The 25,619-nt window shown below is 36.5% G+C and overlaps 1 protein-coding gene across 1 annotated transcript in view; it reads left to right on the top strand.

Annotated features, from left to right (window-relative positions):
- LOC119774950 (poly(ADP-ribose) glycohydrolase-like) overlaps positions 1-20,325 on the top strand; it is a 28,898-nt gene extending 8,573 nt beyond the window's left edge. Inside the window, exons 8-17 of the mRNA XM_038272741.1 lie at positions 803-957; positions 6,125-6,204; positions 6,293-6,353; positions 6,442-6,517; positions 7,545-7,692; positions 11,763-11,841; positions 12,921-13,029; positions 14,913-15,018; positions 17,923-18,051; positions 18,451-20,325. Coding sequence (XP_038128669.1) covers positions 803-957; positions 6,125-6,204; positions 6,293-6,353; positions 6,442-6,517; positions 7,545-7,692; positions 11,763-11,841; positions 12,921-13,029; positions 14,913-15,018; positions 17,923-18,051; positions 18,451-18,611 — 1,104 coding nt within the window. The 3' untranslated portion in view covers positions 18,612-20,325. The remainder of the gene's footprint in view (positions 1-802; positions 958-6,124; positions 6,205-6,292; positions 6,354-6,441; positions 6,518-7,544; positions 7,693-11,762; positions 11,842-12,920; positions 13,030-14,912; positions 15,019-17,922; positions 18,052-18,450) is intronic.
- Positions 20,326-25,619: the final 5,294 nt, after the last annotated feature.

Here is a 25,619-nt window from a genome sequence, read left to right as displayed (position 1 = left end):
TGGACAATTTATCTTTAAACTGTAATTTTGCCGTTATTTTTTCCATTCCCATCACTTCCTTAACTCTTTCCCACCAAAGGTTGGTGCTCGGAGGTTGTGGCTTTGTCCCACCTTAAACCATAATACTGTATAGTGATTGGTCATGCCCCTTTGGGTTGATTTCAAAATGTTGAAGCGGTAGTATTTGGGGGATGAGTATGTTTGTGAATACATCAATACCACAAGAATTCAGCTTGCCTGCAAGCTGAATTCAACAGAGGAGAAAACATACAGGATTACATACAGTTCTTTTTACAGTATTGTGAAGATAAACCTTTAAAGGAGTTTAAACGAGATCCTTGGTCTGTAGCCGCAGTCTGAGCCGACATATACAGGCATGTCTGACGGGGTAGCTTTTCCATAGGGTTATCAGGATTCCTCTCCATACTGGGAGTGTTTTTTTTTTTTTTTCTTTTACATTGAATTCTGTAAATAACTTAGATTGCATTTTCTACAGGCAAACCATTGTTTATTATGAACACCTGTTGAAATTATCCACAGGTTACAGAGATAAAATCCTAAAAAATGAATGAAAGAAGTGTAATCCATTTTCAAAGTTTCTTATCCTTCTCCAAAATCATAGTATCACAAATTAAAATGAGATGTTACTTTAAAATTCTATTGAAAGCATATCTGGATTGAGAATTATCTTCTTGCTGTTCAATAAAAATGCATCTGGATTTCACAAAATCTTAGAATGTTTATTGTCTAACGGTGCAAATGATTTTGTCCTTCTACAGTTGTACCTCTGTTTCTCTTCTAGCCTATCCCCCTGCTGAAAAGAGGCATGAATCACTCCATCACCATGTCTCAGGAGCAGGTGGCATGTCTTCTAGCAAACGCCTTCTTTTGTACCTTCCCTAGAAGAAACTCCAGAAAGACAGAGTACTACAACTACCCAGACATCAATTTTTTCAGGTAGTGTGTTCATGACACTTGTCATGTCTCTACTGTGTATGTTTTGTTCGCTGCACATTAAACCCTAAAATCTTTATCTGGTCTTATGTTCTGACACAAGCAGATGTCGTATTTGGCTACATGAAATAACTATTCATAGAATAATTTACTTATGGAATATTATATTTACTTTGATGCAATATGCTGACAGATTTGTCCCATATTTTGGGAAACATGGAATGCATGTGCAAAACACACAAAAGGACACCAGCTAACTTCAAATGAATGCTATTTTTAAAGAAAAGGTTTAAAAAAAAAAAAGAACTCTTGACATCCTTCAGTGAGGATGTCCTTTAATCAGTCCTGGTGGTGCATTGTAAAATCTCCCTGCAGATCTTTGCTGATATGTCGGAATCAAAATGCGATTAGCAAAATGGAAGAGCAAATTAGATTAAAACTGACTGTGATGGCTGTTTTTAACAAAGAAACGCACATCTGGCTTCTGTAATAGACACAGTGAAGGAGTTTACTGTGCAGAATAATCATATTTACATAAAAGTTTGAGAATAATCATGAAATATTAGTTAGAATTTTCTTCCCTCTTTCCTTTAATAAACTATATTATGATCTTATAATACTAAGTTCTATGTCTAAAAGTAGAAACTTATATTAAAAGGCTGGAAGAACTAAAGCAAAAGGCAGGAAGAGTTTAAAAAAAGTCTTCACATCAAACATCAACTCGGACATCAATGCAGTAGGTGTCATTGCTATTTTTATTTTATTTCATATTTAGGTTTTCATGCTCTCAATTGTGAAATTAAGAGGTATCCAGATAAAACTTTTTAATTATCTCAGCTTTGGAAAGCTTGACCTGATACAAAAGCATCACAAATCATGCAAAAAAGGTTTCATCAAGTGATGCTACCGGTACTTAAAAAATAAAATAGTCCTAAGGGTTACAGAAATTTAAGATAGAAGCAGATAGAAGTGGACTGTTTCTATTAGCCTGCTTATATCACAGTTTTAGGCCAAGGTATTCAGAGCCTCATTTTTTAGTCTAATTTTCAACCGATCTGATATAAGTATCAGCTCAGGGCATCTCTTTGCTGTTTGATGTTAAATATTTGTAATGCAAATACACTTCACCTCAGTAATATTTTCAACGGTCCTGTGTTGGACAGAAGGCAATCACTCATGTTTTACTCTTAACACCATGTCTTGTTCTCCTTTTTGTGGAGATGTTCTGGGTGAAATATTCTCACTGTCCTCTAATTCAAGTCCATTCAGTGCATTTATTAGAGATAGACCAATATATCAGCTGGCGGATGTATGCGATTTTCTTGTAATGGGCCAAAAGTGCATGCCTGCTCCGATGCATTAGTGCAGGCACCACTAGTGGGACCGACTTTGGTGATACTTTGTCAAGACAGCTGTGCTAAAGCAGAGAAACTTCTAAAACCTGCAGGACAGCAGCCCTCAAGGACCGACCTTGGGGATTTGTACATTAGTGCATTCAGCAGCCATGCCTTGAGGTCACATGGAGTGTCTGACACACCCTGCATTTGCTCTCTTTTATTAATGTTAATGTTTCTTTTTGTTTAAATTAAGACTTATGTAACTTGTGTTGTCATTGTGTCATTAGATTTTGATGTTGATTTGATCGACATCAAAATAATTTACATCTGCCTTAAATATACCTGCATCTGTCGATCTACTCCTGCAGCACCTGTAGCAGTGGATATTTAGTTGCCTTGAGTTTTGAACTTCGCAGTAATCCCTCCTGAGAAACATCAACTAGAACAAAGAATGGTTTAACTCTCCGTCTCTGTCCACCTTAACCTCCAGTAATTTGATCATCAAAGGCAAAAGTACTGAGTTTGCTTCAGCCTGTTTTCTGAGTTGCTTCTGCTCTACATCTTCAATATGTTTGTACAGAGCCCCTCTGATGACATGGTCAAAAAAATTTTTAATTGTGGCCACGAAGTAGTATTTCGTGGCTACGCAATAAGTTTAACGTGCGCACGAAATACTTATTAATAATATTAATATCATTCCTGGACAACTGGGTAAGCAAATCGAGCGCGCCTTCTCTAAGGTCTAAGGCTCGCTCGATTTGCTTACCCAGTCGGTCTCTGCCAGTCACGTGACATTTGTTGCTAAGACGCCATTTTAGGTGGAAAAGGCGTAGTGTAAACAACCGCAGCATAGCTAAACGAAGGACTAAAGGCCCGTTTACATAGCAGCCTGTCCAAGATAAGTCATTACAGTTAACATAAGCCTGAAAACAGGGGCAGATTTATTGATATCATTAATAAGTATTTCATGCGCACGATAAACTTATTGCGTGGCCACGAAGTAGTATTTCGTCATCATATTTCGTACTTATTGCGTGACCGCGAAATACTACTTCGTGCGCACGAAATACTACTTCTTGGCCACAATTAAACATTTTTTTTGTCCATGTATTTTCCTTTTGCCAGTCTTTAATTGAGCTTTGGAAAGCTTGGTCAGCGACTCACACATGTAAACATGTCCTTGGCATATTTACACCTCACAACAGAAGTTAAGAAACTGGCAGATATACCAGGAAATACATGTATAGCGAGCTGGAATCAAAGATGAAGTTTGACCACCTGCTATAGAAGGAGGCTTTGAGTTGTCTGCTGTTTTAGAGATTAAACGTCAAGTTGTCTGAATTACCCAAAGACTGCTGATGACATTCGAACCAGATTAAATGACAAGCAAAAAAGGGTTTAGGTCTCTAAATCTATTTTTATTATTGAAATGGAAAAAAGCGTGCTTTATTTTAGACCCCTTTATTCTGCTGCACTTTAAATAAAATCCAGTGCAGCCAGGATAAACTGATATCTTAAAATCTGTTTGTGGTGATTGGTGTTCTGACATGATGCACAGAAAAAATGTAGTCCTCTGACCTTGCTTATTGAGGTCATAAAACCATGATGTCGTATGACGGTAGGTCAGATTTTGATGCTTGGCCACGCCCACATACTTTGATGTTGAAAAGTTATTTTGATAACTTTTAATTCCCTATGCCAGGGGTCTTCGATGTTTTCCAGGCCAAGGGCCCCCAACACTGATGACAAGATGGAGCGGGGACCCCCTAATTATATATATATATATATATATATATATTGTATGAAATTGTGTTATATAAAACTGGTCCTATAGTCACTCTATTACATATGGAGTAATGTAAAGAAAGTAATTTTGCCCTGGGATTATTAACGTATTTCTGCTTTACATTCCTGGTTGATGGGACAGGTGTTGTGAATGAAACGGTGCCCAGCTTGAAAGGGCTCCTGTGTGTCCCTGAATGTGTGCATTGATGACTGAAAGACATCTTCTGCCTCCATTTATCTGTTTAATTCAGTGTGTTAAATTCATGTTAATGTGTATTTAAACACATTTCAATTTGAACAGGGGGAATGTAAAAAAAAAAAAAAAATCTAATCAGCCAAAACTTTCGCAACCCCCATGCAGCACCTCCGTGGACCCCCTGTTGAAGACCGCTGCCCTATGCCTCAAGTCCATGCAAAGTGAATTTGAAGCATGTAACCCAAAAGCTCTCGGAGCTCTTTGCTGAGATACAACATGAGTCAAAATGGCATCTTTAATCCAAAATGGCCGACCTCCTGTGTATTTAGACCATGGCTCCAAGGGACCTTTTTGTGTGTCCTGTTGGGTTCTACATGTGCACCAATAATCCACAATAAAAGTATTATGTTTTCGCTGATTTTTGGATAAATGTATTTGTTTGTTTTCTTTCATCTTTGAAGCTGGAAAGCCTGTATGCCATCACCCTAATATTTTGCTCTCAACACAGATTCTTTATTAGATTCAAGGCTCTTGCTGAGTCACTCCAAAACACTGATATAACTCTGTCTGAAATGAAATATTGTTAATATTAAAAGATTACTTTAGACCTAAATACATAAGAGGGAAATGGGCTTAACTGTGTGTAGATTTTATGTCTTTATTTCTCTAAGACTGTATTACAGTCAATGACTGAATAGCTGCTCTCCCTGTTGGTGAGCTCATGTCCGGTACATTTTCCTGAGGACCCTATAGATTGTTTCTTTGGGGCACTCTGACTAAAACGAACAAATGAAAGCTGGAGCTGGCTTTGTTGAATATCTTTCCCAGTCCCTGAAAGGCTCTTAGTGCATCACGCTTTTGTCATTGCTTCATTTTCATCCCATGAAATTTATGGGTTTTTTTTTACTAAAGCATCCGATTCCTCCTTTTAGAGCCAGATTAAGAATGATATTGTGAGTTTAATGTTCAAAGTGCACTCGGATACATCCACCACAGCTTGCTGCCAGCAGTTTTATGTATCTGCTCGGACCATTTTTTTTTTCCCTCCTCGGCACACTGTTGCTTTAAAGGGACTTGGCTCTTCCTAATGTATCCCTGGAGACAGAGGTCCTTGGTCCTCTTTCTCTTCTTTAAGTGCAGGGACAGTGCAGGAGTGTTGCACTGTGATGGACAGCCTGGGGCATCTTTGTTCTCCTAACAGCAGAAAGGAGCTTCTACATAATCGGCTAGCGGCTGAAAAGGAGGCTGATTGAGAGATGAACTAATTCATATCAAAAGTTGAAGCATGACTGAACTCACGAGGCTAAAATGGAGGTCATCTCTCTACAGCGAGGTTTCTGCAGCGAATAGTTTTTGGTAGTCAAGATTTTGGCCTGTTAGCATTGATGGTTGTTTGCTACGCTGTTTATCAGCGTAAACACTCCCTCAGCACTAAATTATGGTACAGCTGTTCAACAACTCAGCCAATCATGTGGGAGCAACTAATTTTATTTAAGCATCTAGACTGAAGATAATTTACTGATTTTCTAAGTGAGCTTCAGCACAGAGAAGAAAGATGATTTACTTTTCAGGGTGGAATAGTTGTGGCTAAAAACCATCTATTCGGTTTATTTTACTTAAGACTTAAATGCATTTATGATTTCGGATTACAATGAGCAGACTGATTTAAGATGACTGAAATGTAAGAGTTGCTGAAAGCTGAAATAGATGGATTATGGTGCATAAAGATAATAAATCTAGCTTTATAAAGATCTGTTTTGGAAAAAATTAGGAAATTTTAAACTGGGGGAGAATGAAAAGTGTAGAAACCATAAAGAAAAATTAAAATAGTGATTTGCTTTTTTCCTTGCAGGCTGTTTGAGGGATCTTCATCCAAGAAAATTGAAAAGCTGAAAACTCTTATGTGTTATTTTAAGAGTGTCACTGAACAAAGTAAGTGATTGGATTGAGTACTTTTTAAAACTGCCATTACAGTGAAAAGAAAGAAACTATTTCCGATTTTTGTCTTTATGTTCTGCAGAGCCAACAGGACTGGTGACGTTCAGCCGTAAAAGATTGGATAAACCTCCCAACTGGAAAAGGTTGATCTTTTTTTTCCTTTTGAGATCAGAAGGAGCAAATAAAGAGGAGCTTAAAGTGGAATAAGTGAGAACAGTGTTTGTTTTTCAGTTCGCAGACTTTGCTCACAAGGCTCCACATTACATGTGAGGGAACGATCGAGCAAGACGGTTATGGGATGCTTCAGGTAAGTAATACTAAATGAAGCATAATAAATCCTTTTTTAATTATTCGCTTTTGCACCAACTTCTAAACTCAAAGGAGATGTATATGCATGCAACTACTAGAAGTGTTTTCTCCTCGGTTGTTATTCACTATGCCATCTCATTCTGGAGTCTTCCACCCAGAATGCTTAGCTGTGCTAAAAAATGTCCTTAAAGGGAGCCGGTGACGCGTCAGAGGGAGTTAGTGCTGGGACTGAGGTCGAGGCCTCTGCACCTCTCCGGCTCTCTCTGTTGGCCAAGTGGCTCGGACAGTCAGCACAGCCCCCTCCAATCTTCACCTTTTGTTTGCCTTCAGTCGCCACAGACTGACAGTTGATGTGCGCAAACAACCAGCTCCAGGGCTGGCTGTAGCTGCGAATGATGAATGCTTTGCCACGGTGGGGCTGGGGGTTGAGGTCCTGACAGCTTGTCAAAGCAGACTTTGGAGTCTGGCTTGTTGTCCTAGAATACAGTGACCACAATAGAGAGATTTGCTCCCACAAAATCTGCTCACCTATTTCTTTGTGTTTGCATGTAATGATAGGATAGGTTGCGTCTTGGTCAGCTGTGGGTAAATGAGGGACTACTGGCAGACCTGAAAATTAAAACTATGTTTTTTATTTATTTATTTATTATATATAATTCAGTAGAAAGCGTTTATTTAGTAATTTGTCTCTTTAAGGAAATATCTTCATTTGATATTCCTACTGGCAGCTTCAGGACTAAATGGAGCTCTCAGGGAGCGTTCGGAGCTCGTTTTGGCATCTTGGACAGACTGCCTGAGTAATGGCACCACCTCGGGCCAACCTGCCCAATAAACCTGTCATAGATTCTGTCAAAAATAAAACAGGAAGGGCAAACACAATTTCTTGACATGTCTTGCTCCCAAAGTTTGAGAAACTGTTTTTATCTTAGCTCATTTTCTACTTCAAAGTCAAACCAACTCAAAAAATGAGCAGGGGCGGCAGGAGCCCTGACATTGTCTTCATTTTATCTTGCTTTATTTTACAGGTGGATTTTGCCAACAAGTTTGTTGGAGGAGGAGTCATCAGTGCTGGACTTGTTCAGGAGGAAATCCGTTTTCTCATAAACCCCGAGCTCATCGCTTCTCGTCTCTTCACTGAAGCCCTGGATGATTATGAGTGTCTCATTATCACAGGTGGGTGACAATGGCAAAACTATCCCCCAGCTTTTAAAGCAAACACACTATTTCCAAATCAGTGCAACCACTTTCATTTTGTTGCAGCTGTTTTGCACTCATATCCTGTTAACCCACTTTTCCCATTAATTCCAGCAAATCAGTTGTATAAAGAAGCGATGTGGTGAAAGGATCAATCAAATGGAGAAATGTTTTACTGCCTTCATATTATTGAAATTGACAGAAGAATAGGTCATATGCTGAGTAGGCCTCTAGTCTTTCAAATAACCTCTGATTGGATATATCAGGTTAGAACAGCATTTTTAAATCAATTATTGAAGACATGGATTGTATCACACATGAGGTAATGATGCATGAGAACACGTAATATTACCTGCCACATTTTTAACTTTAATTTATGCTTTTCATTGTCAGTTGATTTAGTTAAAGGCCTGCATCTCTAATAGTGTCATGAGTGATTAATTTTTTCTTCATGCCTTTAAAGAGATGCAAACTCTTTGCTTTGGCTACAGTTAGACATTACTATTATTGGGCTTTACCTTAAAGGAATGTATTAAAATATCTGCAAAAGGAGATGGCATTTAAGTTCTTTTAGGTTTCTCTTCATGCATCCTTTAATTCAATTAAATATTTTTTGGCAATAAATCAATGTTCTTTAAAATCAGGTTTGATGTTTACGGCTTCAATTTACCCCATTCGGTGTCCTAAGGTGGCTCAGAGCGTTGTTGCTAATCTTTCCTCCAGTTGTTTATAGCTTTCCATCCTTTCCCTGCTGCTCACCTGTTTTCTTTTGATTGGCTTTAAGAGGTAGTCAGAAGATGAAGACTCTGCAGACTTGATTGCGTAGTTCATCCTTGCTCTTAAATAACTCTTTCAGACGTTACTTCACAGTTGGATGTTTGCAACAAACAGGGCTGTCAGAAAGCAGAGTAGCTCCAACAACAAGAGGTCAGACATCAGGATTCCCTCTGCAGGAGGCTGATTTTCACCACTTTTTTTTTTTTGTCTGGTTGAAATGTTTGGAGAAGCTTAATTGAACTGAAAGATCGGGGGATTCTACTAACAGCATAAATGTACCTGTCATCTTGTGACATAAATTCAAACTGGGAAATTAATTTTAAATTTAGATCAAAAGGATCAGTTTAACAAAATGATCAGCTTACAGATTCATGTAATAATAACTCACTTTCATGTTTTTCAATTTATAAGATTTTAGTTTTATTTCTAAGACTTTACTTGTTGAACAACTTTCACAAAATGAAATTTACAAGTAATATTTGAAAAAACAAATCAATCTCTAGTCAGCAATAAACTAAATTCATAAAGGCTGCTGAAAAACAAGCCTAATGAAAGTGACACACACTGATATAGCAACAGAAACTCTAACTTGATATTTAATGTCCTATACGAGCAAATAGTTTTTATCCTATTCCTGTTTTGTTTGAGTGGATATCAGTATATTTTCTACCCTCCTAGATATTCGTGTTTGAGGAAAAAATATTATATATATTAAATGGTGGTATAATTAACATTATTAACAGTTAGAAGAATCTTGTATTTTTAATTGACGCAGTTTAAACATGACAAACTAGGAACCGATTTCCGCTATTTCGGACACCACCAACCAATTTCTCTGTCCATCTGTGGTATAATTGACTTGTTTTGGCTAATTTTTGAAATCATCCTGTCAGTGGGAAAAAAAAAATCATACTTTCTCTCATTTGAGTTTAGCTGAAGCTAAATGGGGTAACCTGATTATCCACCAACATGTTGATAATCAGTGTATGCTGTTTTAACAAGAAATCGACATGTTTGAGAACTAAGAGTAATCTTTTATAAATATGTTTTTAAAATGTTGTCATTTTTTATATTTTCTGACCTTTCTACCGTTTTAGGCTTTTCTGTTTTACTTTAGCAGTTGCTGCAAAAATGATCTTGATATAAGTAAACATTTCTTGAATTAAGTGTATTTGCTCTTAATTTGAGTAGGTAAATAGGATGATTTTTTAACTGAAATAGTATTTTTACTCTTGAAATAAGATAATTAAATGATATGCACTTATACAATGCAACTGTTTTTTTCTTATTTTGAATGTAAATTGTCTGGTTCCATTAGCAAAGTGTCTCACGTATCTCCTCAATTCAATTCAGATTTAGATTAAAATTGTTTTTGCAGTGTGTGATACAAACTTTTTAAAATCGTTTTAGTGACGTATCAATCTTTATTGCGAATATATCCATTTAATTCTGGCTTTTACTGTCGTTGTTTTTAAAGAATATCTCTTTCTGTTTACACAATAATATATCTGCAGACACATAGAAAAGGGGATGGACTGAAATAGAAAGTGAGGCATCACTTTTGTTGTCTCTGCAATCTCCAGACATACCGCAGCTTCCCGTTTGGCCGAGTCACCTTCAGACTTTGTGCCTGCCTCTTCTCCCATTGCTCCACTTAACCGTATTACTCGAGCACAGAATTAATTATAGCTGGAAGACCTGGCCAAGACTTTCTCCGCTAATGGACTCTTCCATTCCATCATCTTTATTAGACTCAGCCTATATCTCTTGTTCCCGTTGTAAAACTCCAAGCCTTGGATGCACCGGGTTGCGCTGCGGTAAATCATATTTCTCTGCTAGAGGTCTTGGCATTCAGTGACAGAGTCTGATGGGTTGTGGCTTTGCATTGAAATTTGCCAAAGTGCTCTGGCTAATTGAATTTAGTTTGATTGCTAGATATCTGGCTGCCATTGTGACGGTCAAAACTATTTATAGTATCAGGGAGAAGTCACATGGTTTAAGACGGTACTGACCAGAAGATGTTATGCTTAAAGGCAGTGATCACGGGAAAGTGGGAAGGAGACTGCATTTCTTTTTCCATCTGTAGGGTAGAAACCAGTTAAAATAATGGTAATAAAACACAAACACAATATTCTAATAGCATAATTTTTGCAGTTTAGTTAGACTTTACATGCTGTGTGTTAGTAAAACTAAAAAATATATAAATTTTGAGTTGGCATGCCATTGAGATACGCCTCTGACCTTCTGTCTGGTCCAGGACAAATGAGAGACTTTCTTTTTCAGAATCATTTGCACATGAATAAAACAACCTTTAGGAGCTGCTTATTTAGACCTGCTGATTGTTATTATTTATGAAATCGTTTTAATGTTTTCTTTGTTCTTTTCAAATGCAGAGCTTATCTACCTCCTTCTACAAATGCCATTTAAGAGCACATTTGGCTCACGCATAAACCAAAAGCATCATTTTATTAAAGATTTTTTGTTGAAATGCAAAAATAGCAGGAGCCAGTGAAATGTCATTTTCTTGTACAGTAAATAGAAATCCTTCCAGCTCTATGGAGTTTGTGGTTATCCTAATGTTGAGATATCTAAGTGATAGTTTTAATAATAATAATAAAAAAAAAAGTTGTGTCAAGAAACCTGGCTCATTTAAGGCAAGGCAAGTTTATTTGTATAACACGATTCAGTACATGGACAATTCAAAATGCTTTAAGTGAATTAGATAATAAAATAGAATAAAAATAAAGGCAAACACAAAAAATAAAATAAATCAATTGGACTACAAAAAAGCAGAACAAAAGGAAGTAAAGAAAAAACATAAGGAAAGTAAAAGGGTTAAATGACAACATTAAACTAATAACACCTTAGTTAGCAGTTTAACTTCAACAGTCAATGTTAGCTCTAAACAAGTGGGTATTTAACTTTGAATTAAAGGAACTCAGGCTTTCAGCTCTTTTGCAGCCTTCTGGAAGTTTGTTCCAGATCAGTGGAGCATAGGAACTAAATGCTGCTTCTCCATGTTTGGTTCTAGTTCTGGGTGACAGATTAGGCTGGATGTAGAAGACCTGAGTGGTCTGGGATTTGTTATGTTGGAACATTTAGTCTACAGTAAACTAAAACTGATGGTTTTTTCTCACTCTCTTTGTGTGGAATCCCTTTTGTTTGAACCATTAGCACATATAAAAAATGTTCTGAGATATAATGAAGTAGATTTGCTTGTTTCAGCTTTTTAAGCAATGAGCTCTAACTACGGTAAATTTGCCTTCTTTCAGGAACACAGCAGTATAGTAAATACACCGGTTACTCTCAGACCTACAAGTGGGCCGGCTCTCACCAAGACACAACTCCAAGGTATCTGTTATATCTGGATTCTGTAATACTCAGTTTATTATATATTTTAGATCATCCTTCATGTTATTATAAGTGCATTAACATGGACATTTATAGGGAATAAACAATTTTAGGGAAAATTACTGAAGTTTTCTTTTATGACAGTTTTGACAATCTGTTTGGGGCTCTGATTATATACCAAAAAGATTTTCATCTGTTAACTGTCCATTTTTTGTTACTTTGCTTTGCAGGAATATTCATATCCTTTCAACTTTTCTCATTTTATAATGACAAACCTCGATGTATCGAATTGGATGTTCATGTGATAAACAAATAAAAGACGCTTATAGTTGAGAAAGAAATCAAAATTTGCAAACGTATTAGAAATGAAAATCTTAAAAGTGATGCACTTTTTACGCACTTTTATCTTGTATTTGTGTCTCACATAAATTCCCTATGAACACAATGAAGATGAACAATCTTCATGATTGGCTTAAATTTAAGAAATTTAAGCCTATCAAGAAATAAATACATTTAAGATTGTCTTAAATCTTTATTTTTTAGGTTATTTTTGTTGATTTCCTTTGAAATCATTCACATAGATCGAAAACTGCATGTTTTAATAAGAAAATAATCTTTATTGCCATTATCCTCAATACAATTAAATACATAACTAATAAAAATTTGTAGTAGTCCCATGGTTTAAAGGCATTAAAATAAAAAAGTTCAACAGATTACTACACACAACTTAGTCTGTTCTTGTATATATTTTGTCTGTATGTATATATTTTGGACAATTTTTTGTATATGTACTGAGCTACTGAGGACCAACAGTCCTTATTGGGAGGAAAGGTGGATTCTAATGTGGTGGACCCCATTTTTAACCTTAAAGAGTCAGTTTAGAGGCATGGTGTGATTTAACTTCAGGCTAGGGTTAGGAATATTCTGATAATGGTTAAAGTAAACGTCAGAGTTAGGTATAAATGGCATAAATGAAACATAATGGCTTCTGTTTCCTTTTTCATTCCTTTTCTAGAGATTAAATTTAACAAATTGCAAAAAAAATAAAATAAATGAATAAATCTTTTGGTTCTTTTCAGAGATGATTGGGGAAGGCGATGCACAGAGATCGTGGCCATTGATGCACTTCTCTTCAGGAACTTTCTCGAGCAATTTCACTGCGACAAAATCAACAGAGAACTTAATAAGGTGACTTAACTTTTATTTTTTGCTTGCCTCAATTTTTTTTATAGTTTGTTTTCTTTTTGCGACATGCAGCTTATAATAATTTCATATTCATGTGCAGCAGTTTAGATAAAATATGGAAAACTTATATCCATGCGCTAAAACAAGCTTCAGTACTGATAAACCCTGTTTTTATTTTATCCTCATTTTGTTTTTATGAATGGATTAGATGTTTATCTAATGTGTAGTTAGTGGGTAACGTTTCACAATTACTGATACATTTAAATAATAAAACGAAATTCAATTATTGTTATACGTCAGACCCAGAATGATTTAACATTAATTTAAATGGGATTGCCGATACATCAGTATAACCGTCACAGTTATCATATTCGTATAACGTTCCGTTTGTGTATTTATTTTTAAGCTTCCTGAAGGACTTATGGCCATTTGTTGTGGGGAAAAAAATCAAGATGTTGATGTTGTCAGGTCTACTGTCAGAAAGCATGAAGCACTTTGACAGTTCTGACATCAGGGTGAAGAATGCACAAACGCATAGATCAATCCTGTTTCGAATATTGTTCAGTTAAATGTCACATCTGCCCTTTCCAAGAAGAATGTATCTCTGGTCAGAAGGAAGGACGGGCTCTTGCAATTTATTTTCATTTTGCATTTCACTTTCATATTAAAATAAATATTCAGTCTTGTTAATGTTTTGCTTTAGTTGCTTTTTAACCCATGAGTTATGTCGCATCTAATGCCTCAGATTTGCATGCAAGTCTTTTAGATTTGTGTACATTTTCTGAAAAGCTACATTTTGAAGTTCATAACTCTAAAAGGATTGGAAGCAAGATAAATGACTCAACCTCTTGTGTTAAAATGGAGTGGAATATTTTCTTAGTTTCAATGCTACTAACGAACCAAATTATATTTAGAGTACTTTATTGAATTTTATCTTTTTTAATATCAAAATTAGGCGGCTGTAAGAAATTAACCTATAAAGGAAGGTGATTTACTAACTGGTCTTACCAACAGCACTGATCATTAAATTGTGGAAAGAAGGGTCATCCATTTTTTTAGTGTTCCCTCTACTGACTGTTAAAATCTTGTTTTATATTAAAGGCGAGAATTAAAGTGTAAAAGGACAGCCCTTATTTTATCAACACAAACCACAAGAATTATACCACTGTTGTTTTTTTTTTTTTACCATGAATTTTCTTTCAACCTATTAATAAATGTACTCAGATTAAAGGGTCACAGATTTTTTCTCTGTTAAATCTTGCTGCAGGGAAGGATTCATTTATTTTAAGGATTGTTTCATATCTTTATCAGAGGGACCCGTAGTTTGGTGGTAATATTTGAACACTGGATTAGTGATTCGATTTCCTTTTTGTTTTTTCCCTTTATTTACATTTTTACTTAGTTTTATTTAGCTTAATTTTAAAAGAAACACTTGATAACTTCATAAAATTCCTTTATATGGAACCATTTGATAAATATGTTTGGCAAATTATGTTTGACTTATACTGTAATAGTCCAAAGAGTTTTCTTTCTAAGGCATCGATACGACCGTTGGATGCTCCAGCTACTGCCTGATTGATTCTCTTGGTTCCCTTCATACATTCATATATGGCAGTTCCTGTTACATAATATTATAATAATCATGCTCACTGTTGGCGTACATTTACCAAACCAAAATCAAATTCAAACTATTCTTTCTGGCCATCTAAATTTTTTTATTTATAAATTATTCAACTCTTTAAATTATGTGTTAAATCTTTACTACACACCTTAAATGCGTCTCAAATTTACATAAGAAAAAGTTCAGTAGGTTGAGTAATATTCATTTATGTGTGACCAGCACTTATTTATCGTCTTACACCATTATTTTTTTTTCTACCCTTTAGGCTTACTGTGGCTTTTCTCAGCCTGAAAAGGAAAGTCGAAACCTCGCTGCAGTAGCCACAGGAAACTGGGGCTGTGGTGTTTTTGGAGGTGACACACGTCTCAAAGGTGAGGCTTGCGTATCTCTTGCGTAACCTTGACGTCAGTGGATTTTGACTAGACAAGTGCTCAGATCATCATTCTAATTGGATTCTCTTTCCTGGATGTAGCAGAATAAATTTCACTTTAAAAAGCGCTCCAGCGCAGGCATCCATTTGTCTTCTGGGAATGCGTGCTTTCACTTAAGGCATATTTTTTCTCCTTCCTCCTATTGATCAAACGCCAAAGTTAATATGTTGCATTAATAGTGAAATTGATCGCCTGCTTGAGCCCATCAATCAGTTCCAGCCTTCTGTGTGTGCCTATTCACATCACCATTCAGGTAGTTTCAAAAGGAATAGCTTTGCTTTTCACTACCTTAGTGGATTTCACCCTTTATCTACATCATGCGTCATACATAGAGTTGCATTTCAATAAACAATATAATTAAAAAGTTTTTTTAATTCAGTGATATAAAGCAAAAGGTGAAACACTTATAGACATTTATTTTAATCAGTGATGTATTTGAAGTGTTTATTTCTGCTATTTTTTTATATTTAGCTTTCATAAACTATTATATCCATGCTAATTAATGGAAAATATAGTGGAAAGAAAAACTAGAAGTAAAAGATGTACAAGTAACATAGATGGTCACATTGTTGAGAGATTTGTGCAAAAAAGTAGGAAGAAGTATAGACTAGGTCTGAAAAATCTTTAAAAAAAAAACAAAAAAACAAGTGTGATAAGGCTGGTGGAAATTACAATATGATTGGTTATAAATTACAAAACAGACAGTGCTACTATTTACGATGAAGGTTAATCCTATTGTTGTAGTTTAAACAACTCCAATATTGCAGGGTTGGACGTTTCTTTTGGATGGTGTTTTTTTCCTGGATGTTTCCATGTTATTTTCCCATTCGGAAGAAACGGTTTGTTCCAGTTTCTTCCAGAAGAGACTTAAAAGGTCAAATTAACTGGAAAGTTTTGTTTCTTTTGGTGAATATTTTGTCTTAAGCAGGCCCAAATCCATTAATAACCATGAGGTGGGGTTTAATGTCTATAAACCAGGGTACCAGGGTGCTATACTGTAGCCGTTCTGTATGCGTAAATGCACCGTTTCAACACAGTCGTTACTTTGCAAGTTATATAAATTCTTAATTTGTGTCACTGTGTGTATAAGATTTCTCCTTATGTAGCCTGGTGGCTATGGTGAGTTAACTTTTCAGTGGAACTAACAGAGTTCTTCAAAATATAATATATTACAAGGACTTTCTTCTGGAAGAAATTGAAAAAGAAATATGAAAAAAAACTTTTCTCCAGTTTCTTCCACTTGTCTGGGAAAAAAAAAAGGTCAGCCCTGTCATGCAGTCATATAGCAGTATTTGGCTGGATTCAGTGCTTCTAGATCCAGCTCACCTACCCAGAATTCAGACTATAACTGGTTCATTTGGTTTGTTAGGAGCTGAAGCATCTCACCTGGAACTCTATTACACTTTGGGTGCTATTCTAACTTGTACCTATTAGGGATGGAACGGTTTACGAAAACCGTCCGAACCGTTCAGTTCGACTGTCTCGGTTCGGTTCGCGTGTGTTGCGTTCGGTTCATGCTCCTTTTACTCATAGGCGAAGCGTGTACACTCCAGAGCAGAAGGTGGCGGTACTGCGACCAAAGCCAACCACCAGTAGTAAACATGAAGAAGAAGAAGCGAAGCAGTGTAGCCGGGTGTAGCAGAAAAAAATCAGTTGTTGTGGAGAATTGTGTGTGTATGGCGAGTGGGAAAGAACAGGAGTTGGAAGACGCGCCAGCAGCACTTTATAGGTCTGCTGTATGGGCCCACTTTGCATTTAGAGTGACCTACGATGACGGCGGAAAGAAAGCTGTGGATAAATGTGCAACAGTGTGCAAGCATTGTGCAACACGTTTTGTTTATGCTAACAGCAACATGACCAACATGTCATGCTAACCCCGAAATCCCACATACTCCGTCAGCGCTCTGCTGCGCTCCAGACCGCCTGCACAAAGCAAAGCCTACAGCCTCCGCTGTGGCTCCCGTCCACTCCGCTCTGAGTTCCTTGGAGATCATAGAGGGCATGCGCCAGATGATTAAATTCCAAGCAGCAAAACATGCAGAAATGATCCAGGGTTTCTGCGGATCATTAAAAATAATTACAATTCATTCATTTTTTCCATTAATTTCATTAATTTTTATGGGATTTCGGTGTATCAATCAGCATATACCGAACCGGAAACCGTGACCACGAAACCGTGAACCGAACCGTGGATTTTGTGAACCGTTCCACCCTTAGTACCTATTAGATAGTATTACAGTAACAACATAAATCTGTGTAATAAGCTTAATTTCCTTCTGTGTTTTTCATTAACTGCCATATGGATACTCACCTTATACTTTAGGGTTTGTCTTCCATTAGGGATTATCATCACTGGCCTCTCATTGCCACCCGTTGTTTAATTAACAAATAGTTTTTGAGAACAGCTGTGGAAGCAGAGTCGCGAGAAAAACTGCTGATAGACGCGTTCAGCATTGATTCAGTTGTGCTCATTACTTTGGCACTTTCCCAACTTTAATTAATCAGCAGACATATTTCCGATCTCTTAAAATATTCACAGCTTTCCGGGACCAGTCAGGGATTCAGAGTCTTCAGTGGGGGTGGCCACTAATCCGCTGATTACTCACCTTTTACTCTAAGGGATAAAGACTAGTTGTAATGGAAACATCAACTACTGAAGCACTGCTCAAGTCTTTTATATATCTTTTTGTTTTTCTTTAAAACGCTTTATATTGTAATTCGTTTTCCTCTTTTATATTTCCAGACTTTTAACATATCCTAATTGAAATCTTCGTCTGCACATGTAGAGCCCTGACACACGTTCTCAAATTCTCTGTGAGGTTTAACGGTCTTCTTTCCTTCCAGCTCTGATCCAGATGTTGGCAGCTGCTGAGGCGGGCCGAGACGTCGCTTATTTCACCTTTGGTGACAGCCAGCTCATGACAGATGTCCACAAGATGCACTCCTTCCTCACCCAGAGGAACATCAGTGTTGGTGAGGCAGCCACACATCCTGTCTATCTTTTTTCTTCCTCTCTTCATTGATACGAGTCCCACAGCCTGTGGTTTTAGCCCTAATGAGATAGTTCTTTCCATCTTTACGATGTTATCTTTATTTGTGTTTTGATTATTTGCTTCATAATCTCAGATAACAAATCTTAGTTAAAGCTTTTTCAGAAGCTCAATGTATACAAACATTTCAAGTACTTTTTTTACTCCATCGTGCTGCAGCCCATCAAACGCCACAAACTAATACTTCATTAATGCCCATGAAAAATAAATTTGAAACTGACTAATTGGCTCATGTTAATCAGGCAAGTCAAACCCAGTTTGTGCACACAAACAAGCAAAAAAAAAATTATTCTGATATACAATATTCCTGTTTCCTCCACAGGGGAGGTGTACGATCTCCTGGGGCAGTACTACAATTCAGTTTGTAGGAACAGCCTCAGTCGGCGCCCTGATGTCAGCCTCTACTCCTTCATCTACAGACAGCTCAGACATTCTGTGGAGCCTGCTGAGTCCGGCCAACATTCACCCACAGAATGCCCTTAAGCTCACCAGGCTGAAGAATCACTATGCCTTAAAGTGAGATGGAAAATAAAGGACTACCATAATCAACAGAAATAATTAAAAGGCTCAAAAATGACAATTCATATTACTATTAGCTTTAAGATAGGTGGTTTAAGTTCATGATTTATATTTTATAAAGCATATCAAAAACATATCCATATTAATATGCCTTCAACGTGTATTTAGCCTTTTCATTTTAACTGGTTCAGGTTTATTGGATTTCAATAATATCAATAACTTAATAATAGGCTGTCTATATTAATCCCATGTTAAACTACAAGGAGAGAAATAAAAGTATCAAAATGTGGAAGGGGATTAATAAACTACATTCACAAGAGAAACATGGAATTATTAGGCATAGAAACACAGATAAATAAACATTTTGCCTTGATTTATACATCTGAATTCCTTTACACTTACTTTTTTTTGTTCTCAGAGGAAAATCCAAATGGTATTGGGCATTTTAATTATTTCTTTATGTTTTTGTTTTACTCTGGAAATGTTTATGGTTTCTGGTCTTTGTAATATTTATATATGAACAAAAAATGCTCTTAATACTTGACACCTAGAAATAAAGAAGGAGCAACCTGTTCAAAGCCAAACTCTGTTAGAATGCTGCTTGGTTCTTTATTTTGTTTCTGTGGGTAATACAGCAGCTGATTGAGCTCCATTTTTATTGACAATGCAAAGGTTGCCATAGATCTTCCATGTTTGTCATGTAGCTTGGTTTTAAACCCATACTACTTAGTTTGAGATTCTTTTTTTTCTTCAGAAATTAAGTTAAAAGTATGAGAATAAAATTGTAGCTAAAAAGAAGTTTGGATTAAAAATGCAGTCCTGCTTTGTATGTATTTATTTCATTACAATGTTGTGTTTTGACTGAAATTGATTGGATGTTTTCCTTTTCCTAATGGCATTACATTTAACTTGATGTGATTTTCTATCCTTCCACTGGTCTTATTGATATTCATTGTTTTAAAAGTACTATATAATTTTTTTCCTAATGTATTTTGTTTTGGAATTCAAAAAAAGTTGTAAATAAAATAATTTCAGTTTCTTTTCCCCCCACCTCTAATGAAATGAAGCTATATACATCACTGATGAATTTCTGAAATATTAAAATGATAGTTTTAAGTTGGTGTTAAAGGTGAGGATTTAATAAATTCACAGGGTAATATATGTAATATACCTATATTTGTAATATAACTATTGTACCTATTTTTTCAGTTTTCTACAAGTGAAACCCATTTCATCCCAAATGACAGTAAACATTTTTATTTAAATATAAAATTAGTTTAGTTTGTTCCTGTGGATAAACAAGTGGGCAAGTTTACTAAAGAGAGAGTAGGTGTCAAAGCTTTGTTCCGTCTGCCTTTATGGAATCAGGACCCGAGACAGCAGGTTGCTCTTTGCTGCATGCTGAGTTCAAAAAACAGCCTTTGGTGGCAAATCTCCAGGGGGATCCACCCTAGACTCAAACAGAGTATCCTACTGGAGTGTTCTCCCTACCAGTTAACGTCATGTGTGTTTTTGACCTTTAGACTGACACCTTTAGTAGAACGGACGCAGTAGTGTAGTTAGTTGGAGGAAAGTCTGATCCAGTGCCTTACAGATGTTGCTATACCTCTTAAAATGTTTCCAACATGATCTGAAATTGTTTTTATTTTGTTTTTGCAAATAAATTCTAAAAAACTAATCCATGCGTATTTCTTTAGCTCCTCTAAGTTGGGCACTTAAAGGTATAGTGGAGGATTTTCATGAATTTCTGAAGAGACCCGCCCTCTCCACTTGCACATGCACAAACTGTACCCGCTTCCGCCAGGGAACGCCTATTAAATGCATGTGAGAGCGTGCACAAGCCCATTTCTCCTTTTGCACGCTCTGTTTAAAAGTTGCTGTTTGCGTTGGTCAAACAAGCTTACTTTTCAAAAAAAGATTTGTAATTTTTTCACTATGTCAGACTCACCACCGGTAAGTGAAAATTACTAATTAGGAGCACGTAGGACGGCCTTATTTAAACACATCACCAGAATGAGTGACAATTAGGAGGACCACTTATTTTAATGATTCACCCGGAAAAAGAACATCCTCCACTCTACCTTTAATGATGAGAACATATACAATATAGAATAATGAGATTATATGATTTGTTTAATGCAGGTGAACACTTATCTAATATTTAATCAAATAATTTAGTTCATTTTCAAGAGTTGAAAGAGTGATGTAAGGTCTGGCATTATCAAAATAGCACAATATGTAATGAATTTATAACAACTGTTCAAAATTTAAGAATTATCAATGATTCACTGTATGTTAAATATATTTCAAACATCAACTCTTGACTAAGCTACTTAAAGTTAACTAAAACTGATATAATTAAAGAAGATACTGAGCTACAAGAAAATGGTTATCAAAAACACTGAAATATCAGTTCAGTGTGAGTAGCTGCATTTCCATTACAAATATGCGCAAAACTGTTTATTTTGTACGTATTTTGAAAGTACAAAGTTTTGCAGTTGTGGTATTTCCATTAAATATCTAATACAACTAAAGATACACATAAATACATTTGTTCAGGCAGTAACTTTTCAAAACAACATGGCAGTGGCGGATGTAAACACCTGAGACATATATCCATCATTCAGCAATGGGTCTAGTGGATGCCATCGACCTCCAGCTACTGCTGGTCATTTATACATATAAGTCAAGTCAAAATTTTGTGTGATGCAATATATGTTTAGCAAAATAGATGAATTTCAATAAAACTGAAAAAACCGCCCATTTCATTTAAGCTTAAATTTTCTTTATTTAAAAACGTGACTTTTTACTTTTTTTCGAAATTGCAGTGTTTCCATTTAGCATATGTATTTTTGCATCCACAATTTGCACAAAATGATGGTTAATGAGTCTGCTGTTACTGCTGCCATTAATGTGTAAATTAATGCTTAATGGATAGATAGATAGATAGATAGATAGATAGATAGATAGATAGATAGATAGATAGATAGATAGATAGATAGATAGATAGATAGATAGATAGATAGATAGATAGATAGATAGATAGATAGATAGATAGATAGATAGATACACTATATTGCCAAAAGTATTTGCTCACCCATCCAAATTATTGGAATCAGGTGTTCCAATCACTTCCATGGCCACAGGTGTATAAATTCAAGCACCTAGGCATGCAGACTGTTTTTACAAACATTTGTGAAAGAATGGGTCGCTCTCAGGAGCTCAGTGAATTCCAGCGTGGAACTGTGATAGGATGCCACCTGTGCAACAAATCCAGTCGTGAAATTTCCTCGCTCCTAAATATTCCACAGTCAACTGTCAGCTGTACAGGTGCTGGTCATAAAATTAGAATATCATGAAAAAGTAGATTGATTTCAGTAATTCCATTTAAAAAGTGAAACTTGTATATTATATTCATACATTACATACAAACTCATATATTTCAGATGTTTATTTTGTTTAATTTTGATGATTACAAATGACAAATGACACTGAGCTCTGTGAACAGCCAGCCTCTTTAGCGATGACCTTTTGTGTCTTGCCCTCCTTGTGCAAGGTGTCGATGGTCGTCTTTTGGACAACTGTCAAGTCAGCAGTCTTCCCCATGATTGTGTAGCCTATAGAACTAGACTGAAAGACCATTTAAAGGCTTTTGCAGGTGGTTTGAGTTAATTAGCTGATTAGAGTGTGGTACCAGGGGCCATCAATTTTGAACCTTTTCACAATATTCTAATTTTCTGATATGATGAATTTGAGATTTTCATTTGTTGTCATTTGTAATCATCAAAATTAAACAAAATAAACATCTGAAATATATGAGTTTGTATGTAATGTATGAATATAATATACAAGTTTCACTTTTTAAATGGAATTACTGAAATCAATCTACTTTTTCATGATATTCTAATTTTATGACCAGCACCTGTATTATAAGAAAATGGAAGTGTTTGGGAACGACAGCAACTCAGCCACGAAGTGGTAGGCCACGTAAACTGACGGAGCGGGGTCAGCGGATGCTGACGCGCATAGTGCGAAGAGGTCGCCAACTTTCTGCAGAGTCAATCACTACAGACCTCCAAACTTCATGTGGCCTTCAGATTAGCTCAAGAACAGTGCGCAGAGAGCTTCATGGAATGGGTTTCCATGGTCGAGCAGCTGCATCCAAGCCATACATCACCAAGTGCAATGCAAAGCGTCGGATGCGGTGGTGTAAAGCACGCCGCCACTGGACTCTAGAGCAGTGGAGACGCGTTCTCTGGAGTGACGAATCGCGCTTCTCCATCTGGCAATCTGATGGACGGGTCTGGGTTTGGCGGTTGCCAGGAGAACGGTACTTGTCTGACTGCATTGTGCCAAGTGTAAAGTTTGTTGGAGGGGGGATTATGGTGTGGGGTTGTTTTTCAGGAGCTGGGCTTGGCCCCTTAGTTCCAGTGAAAGGAACTCTGAATGCTTCAGCATACCAAGACATTTTGGACAATTCCATGCTCCCAACTTTGTGGGAACAGTTTGGAGCTGGCCCCTTCCTCTTCCAACATGACTGTGCACCAGTGCACAAAGCAAGGTCCATAAAGACATGGATGACAGAGTCTGGTGTGGATGAACTTGACTGGCCTGCACAGAGTCCTGACCTCAACCCGATAGAACACCTTTGGGATGAATTAGAGCGGAGACTGAGAGCCAGGCCTTCTCGTCCAACATCAGTGTGCGACCTCACAAATGCGCTTCTGGAAGAATGGTCAAAAATTCCCATAAACACACTCCTAAACCTTGTGGACAGCCTTCCCAGAAGAGTTGAAGCTGTTCTAGCTGCAAAGGGTGGACCGACGTCATATTGAACCCTATGGATTAGGAACGGGATGTCACTTAAGCTCATATGTGAGTCAAGGCAGGTGAGCAAATACTTTTGGCAATATAGTGTAGATAGATAGATAGATAGATAGATAGATAGATAGATAGATAGATAGATAGATAGATAGATAGATAGATAGATAGATAGATACTTTATCTCAAGCTGGGAAATTGCAGTATAGCAGCAACTTTATACATAGCGACAGACAACACAATGACGTAAAAAGTAAAATCAAATCTAGTTTGTTGTCTCTTAATGAATAAAACAGTTTTTTCCTCATTGCTTCCTTTTCAGCACCTCTAATTTCTCCCTGCAAGTATCCAATACACATGGCCTCTTTAGACTGTTCGTCATTTGAAGTTAAAAAGATGATCAACATTTCTCTGCTTCCATCCAACAAGGTTGACTCTGTTTTTATAAGGTGTTTATTATAAATTAGAGAGCCTAATTAAAGTAATTAATGAGGGCTCTTCATGTTTTTTTTTTCTCATTTTGATCATTAGTGGAAACTCCCTGTAGTGTTTAGAGGAGTAATGTCGGGTTCTCCTGGCTGCAGATTAGAGGTGTAATGAGCTAAATATTGATATGTTGACTGAAATCCTGGAAGCTGAGATTTGTGTTGATTTGGACTAAATTCAAAATAACACTGGCTGTCATGACCACTCTTTCCTCATTCTTTAACTACGTTCCTTTACTATATCCCTCTGTTTGTGGAAATAAGATGATACTGCAAATCCATCTGAGGCAATGGAGTTCATCTAGGTTATGTTGATTTGCTAATTAGACATTAATTACTTTCTAAACCATTAACACTTGCAGGAATAATTGATATCAAAGCAGGTAACATAGAAGTAGAAATAAAAAGGGTTCTCAATCTGAAGCATTGCCTAAGCAGAATAGGGGTTACTGCAGATCTTCCTATTTTTGTCATTTGTCTTTCTTTCAACTCCTGATTTTGATGCCTAATCCCTTTCCTCATTGTCCTGTTTTCTCCCCGAAAAACAGCAAATGCAAAGACTTTAGTACTTAACATGCTGAGAAGCTTCCTTACGCCAAAGGCAATTCCTAAACACTTCTACCAACCTGCTTGCCTCGCCTTTTATTTGGCTTAAGCAGTCTACAGTTGAAAATAGTCTCAGAAGACGGCTCGCTCAAGCAGAGGAGAAGGCAATGCATAAATCCCTGACAACAGCAATTATTCATTAGTGACAGATTTTTGTGGCCGTTTACAGTTCAAATATTTCCTCTGCAATTGATCCTAAAGGGAAAATCCATTTATGTGAAAACCGCAGCTTTTATCCAAACGGAATGCTTGTGTTGTAGGGTCAAGGATTGAGTGAGTGAAGTTATTTTAGCTCACGTTATTAGATTGCTTATCCATCTCTGGACTGTCACATGATTGATACTGACTCAGCTTGAATGAAAAATGATGAAAGGGCGTCTCTGCCTGCTCACAAGACTGATGATTGGACCAATTACTGAGGCGGAGGGTGTTAAAAAAGCTATTGTATGAAGTATGGAAGATAGACGATTACACAGTGGCAGGAAACCTTTGGCTCCCCATGTTATCCCTCTGTTTAATGTTTTTAAAAACATTTTTTATAATTAGCAAGCTTTATTGTAAGGAACCTACAGTCATTACTTAAAAGACTAACCCTATACCTTTAGAAAACATAATTTAATAAATGGGATGGTTGCTATTAATTCATGTTCTATATTATGATTTTTGTTCCCTTCTGTTAGCCAGCTGCTTGTGGTTGGAGCACTACATGATTCTCTGCTATTTTTAGATTGAGGAAACTCTTATCGGTTCACAATTTTCTCCAGATAGAACTTTAAAACTTGAGAACAAAATTATGGAAAGATGTTTGTAGTTTTAAAATCCTGGTATTAATTTATACTGGTCAATGTCTGGATGCTAAAAAAAGAGAGAACCCTCACTGTTTTTGGAAAACCAATTTTCTATAGTCTAATAAAAGCAATCAAATGAAGACATCAGTCTATCCTCTAGATATTTTTGAATGGTCTAAAACATTTTATTTATGCTCTTATTCTAAAGCCCTTTTGAACTAATACATTAACCTTTTCCTCTTTTTTTCTAAATATATTTACTACCCAGAGGA

The sequence above is a fragment of the Cyprinodon tularosa genome, unplaced genomic scaffold (genome assembly GCF_016077235.1).
Source record: "Cyprinodon tularosa strain WSP-4 unplaced genomic scaffold, ASM1607723v1 ctg84, whole genome shotgun sequence".
NCBI classification, from domain to species: domain Eukaryota; kingdom Metazoa; phylum Chordata; class Actinopteri; order Cyprinodontiformes; family Cyprinodontidae; genus Cyprinodon; species Cyprinodon tularosa.
This window is presented reverse-complemented; position numbering and strand designations above follow the sequence as displayed.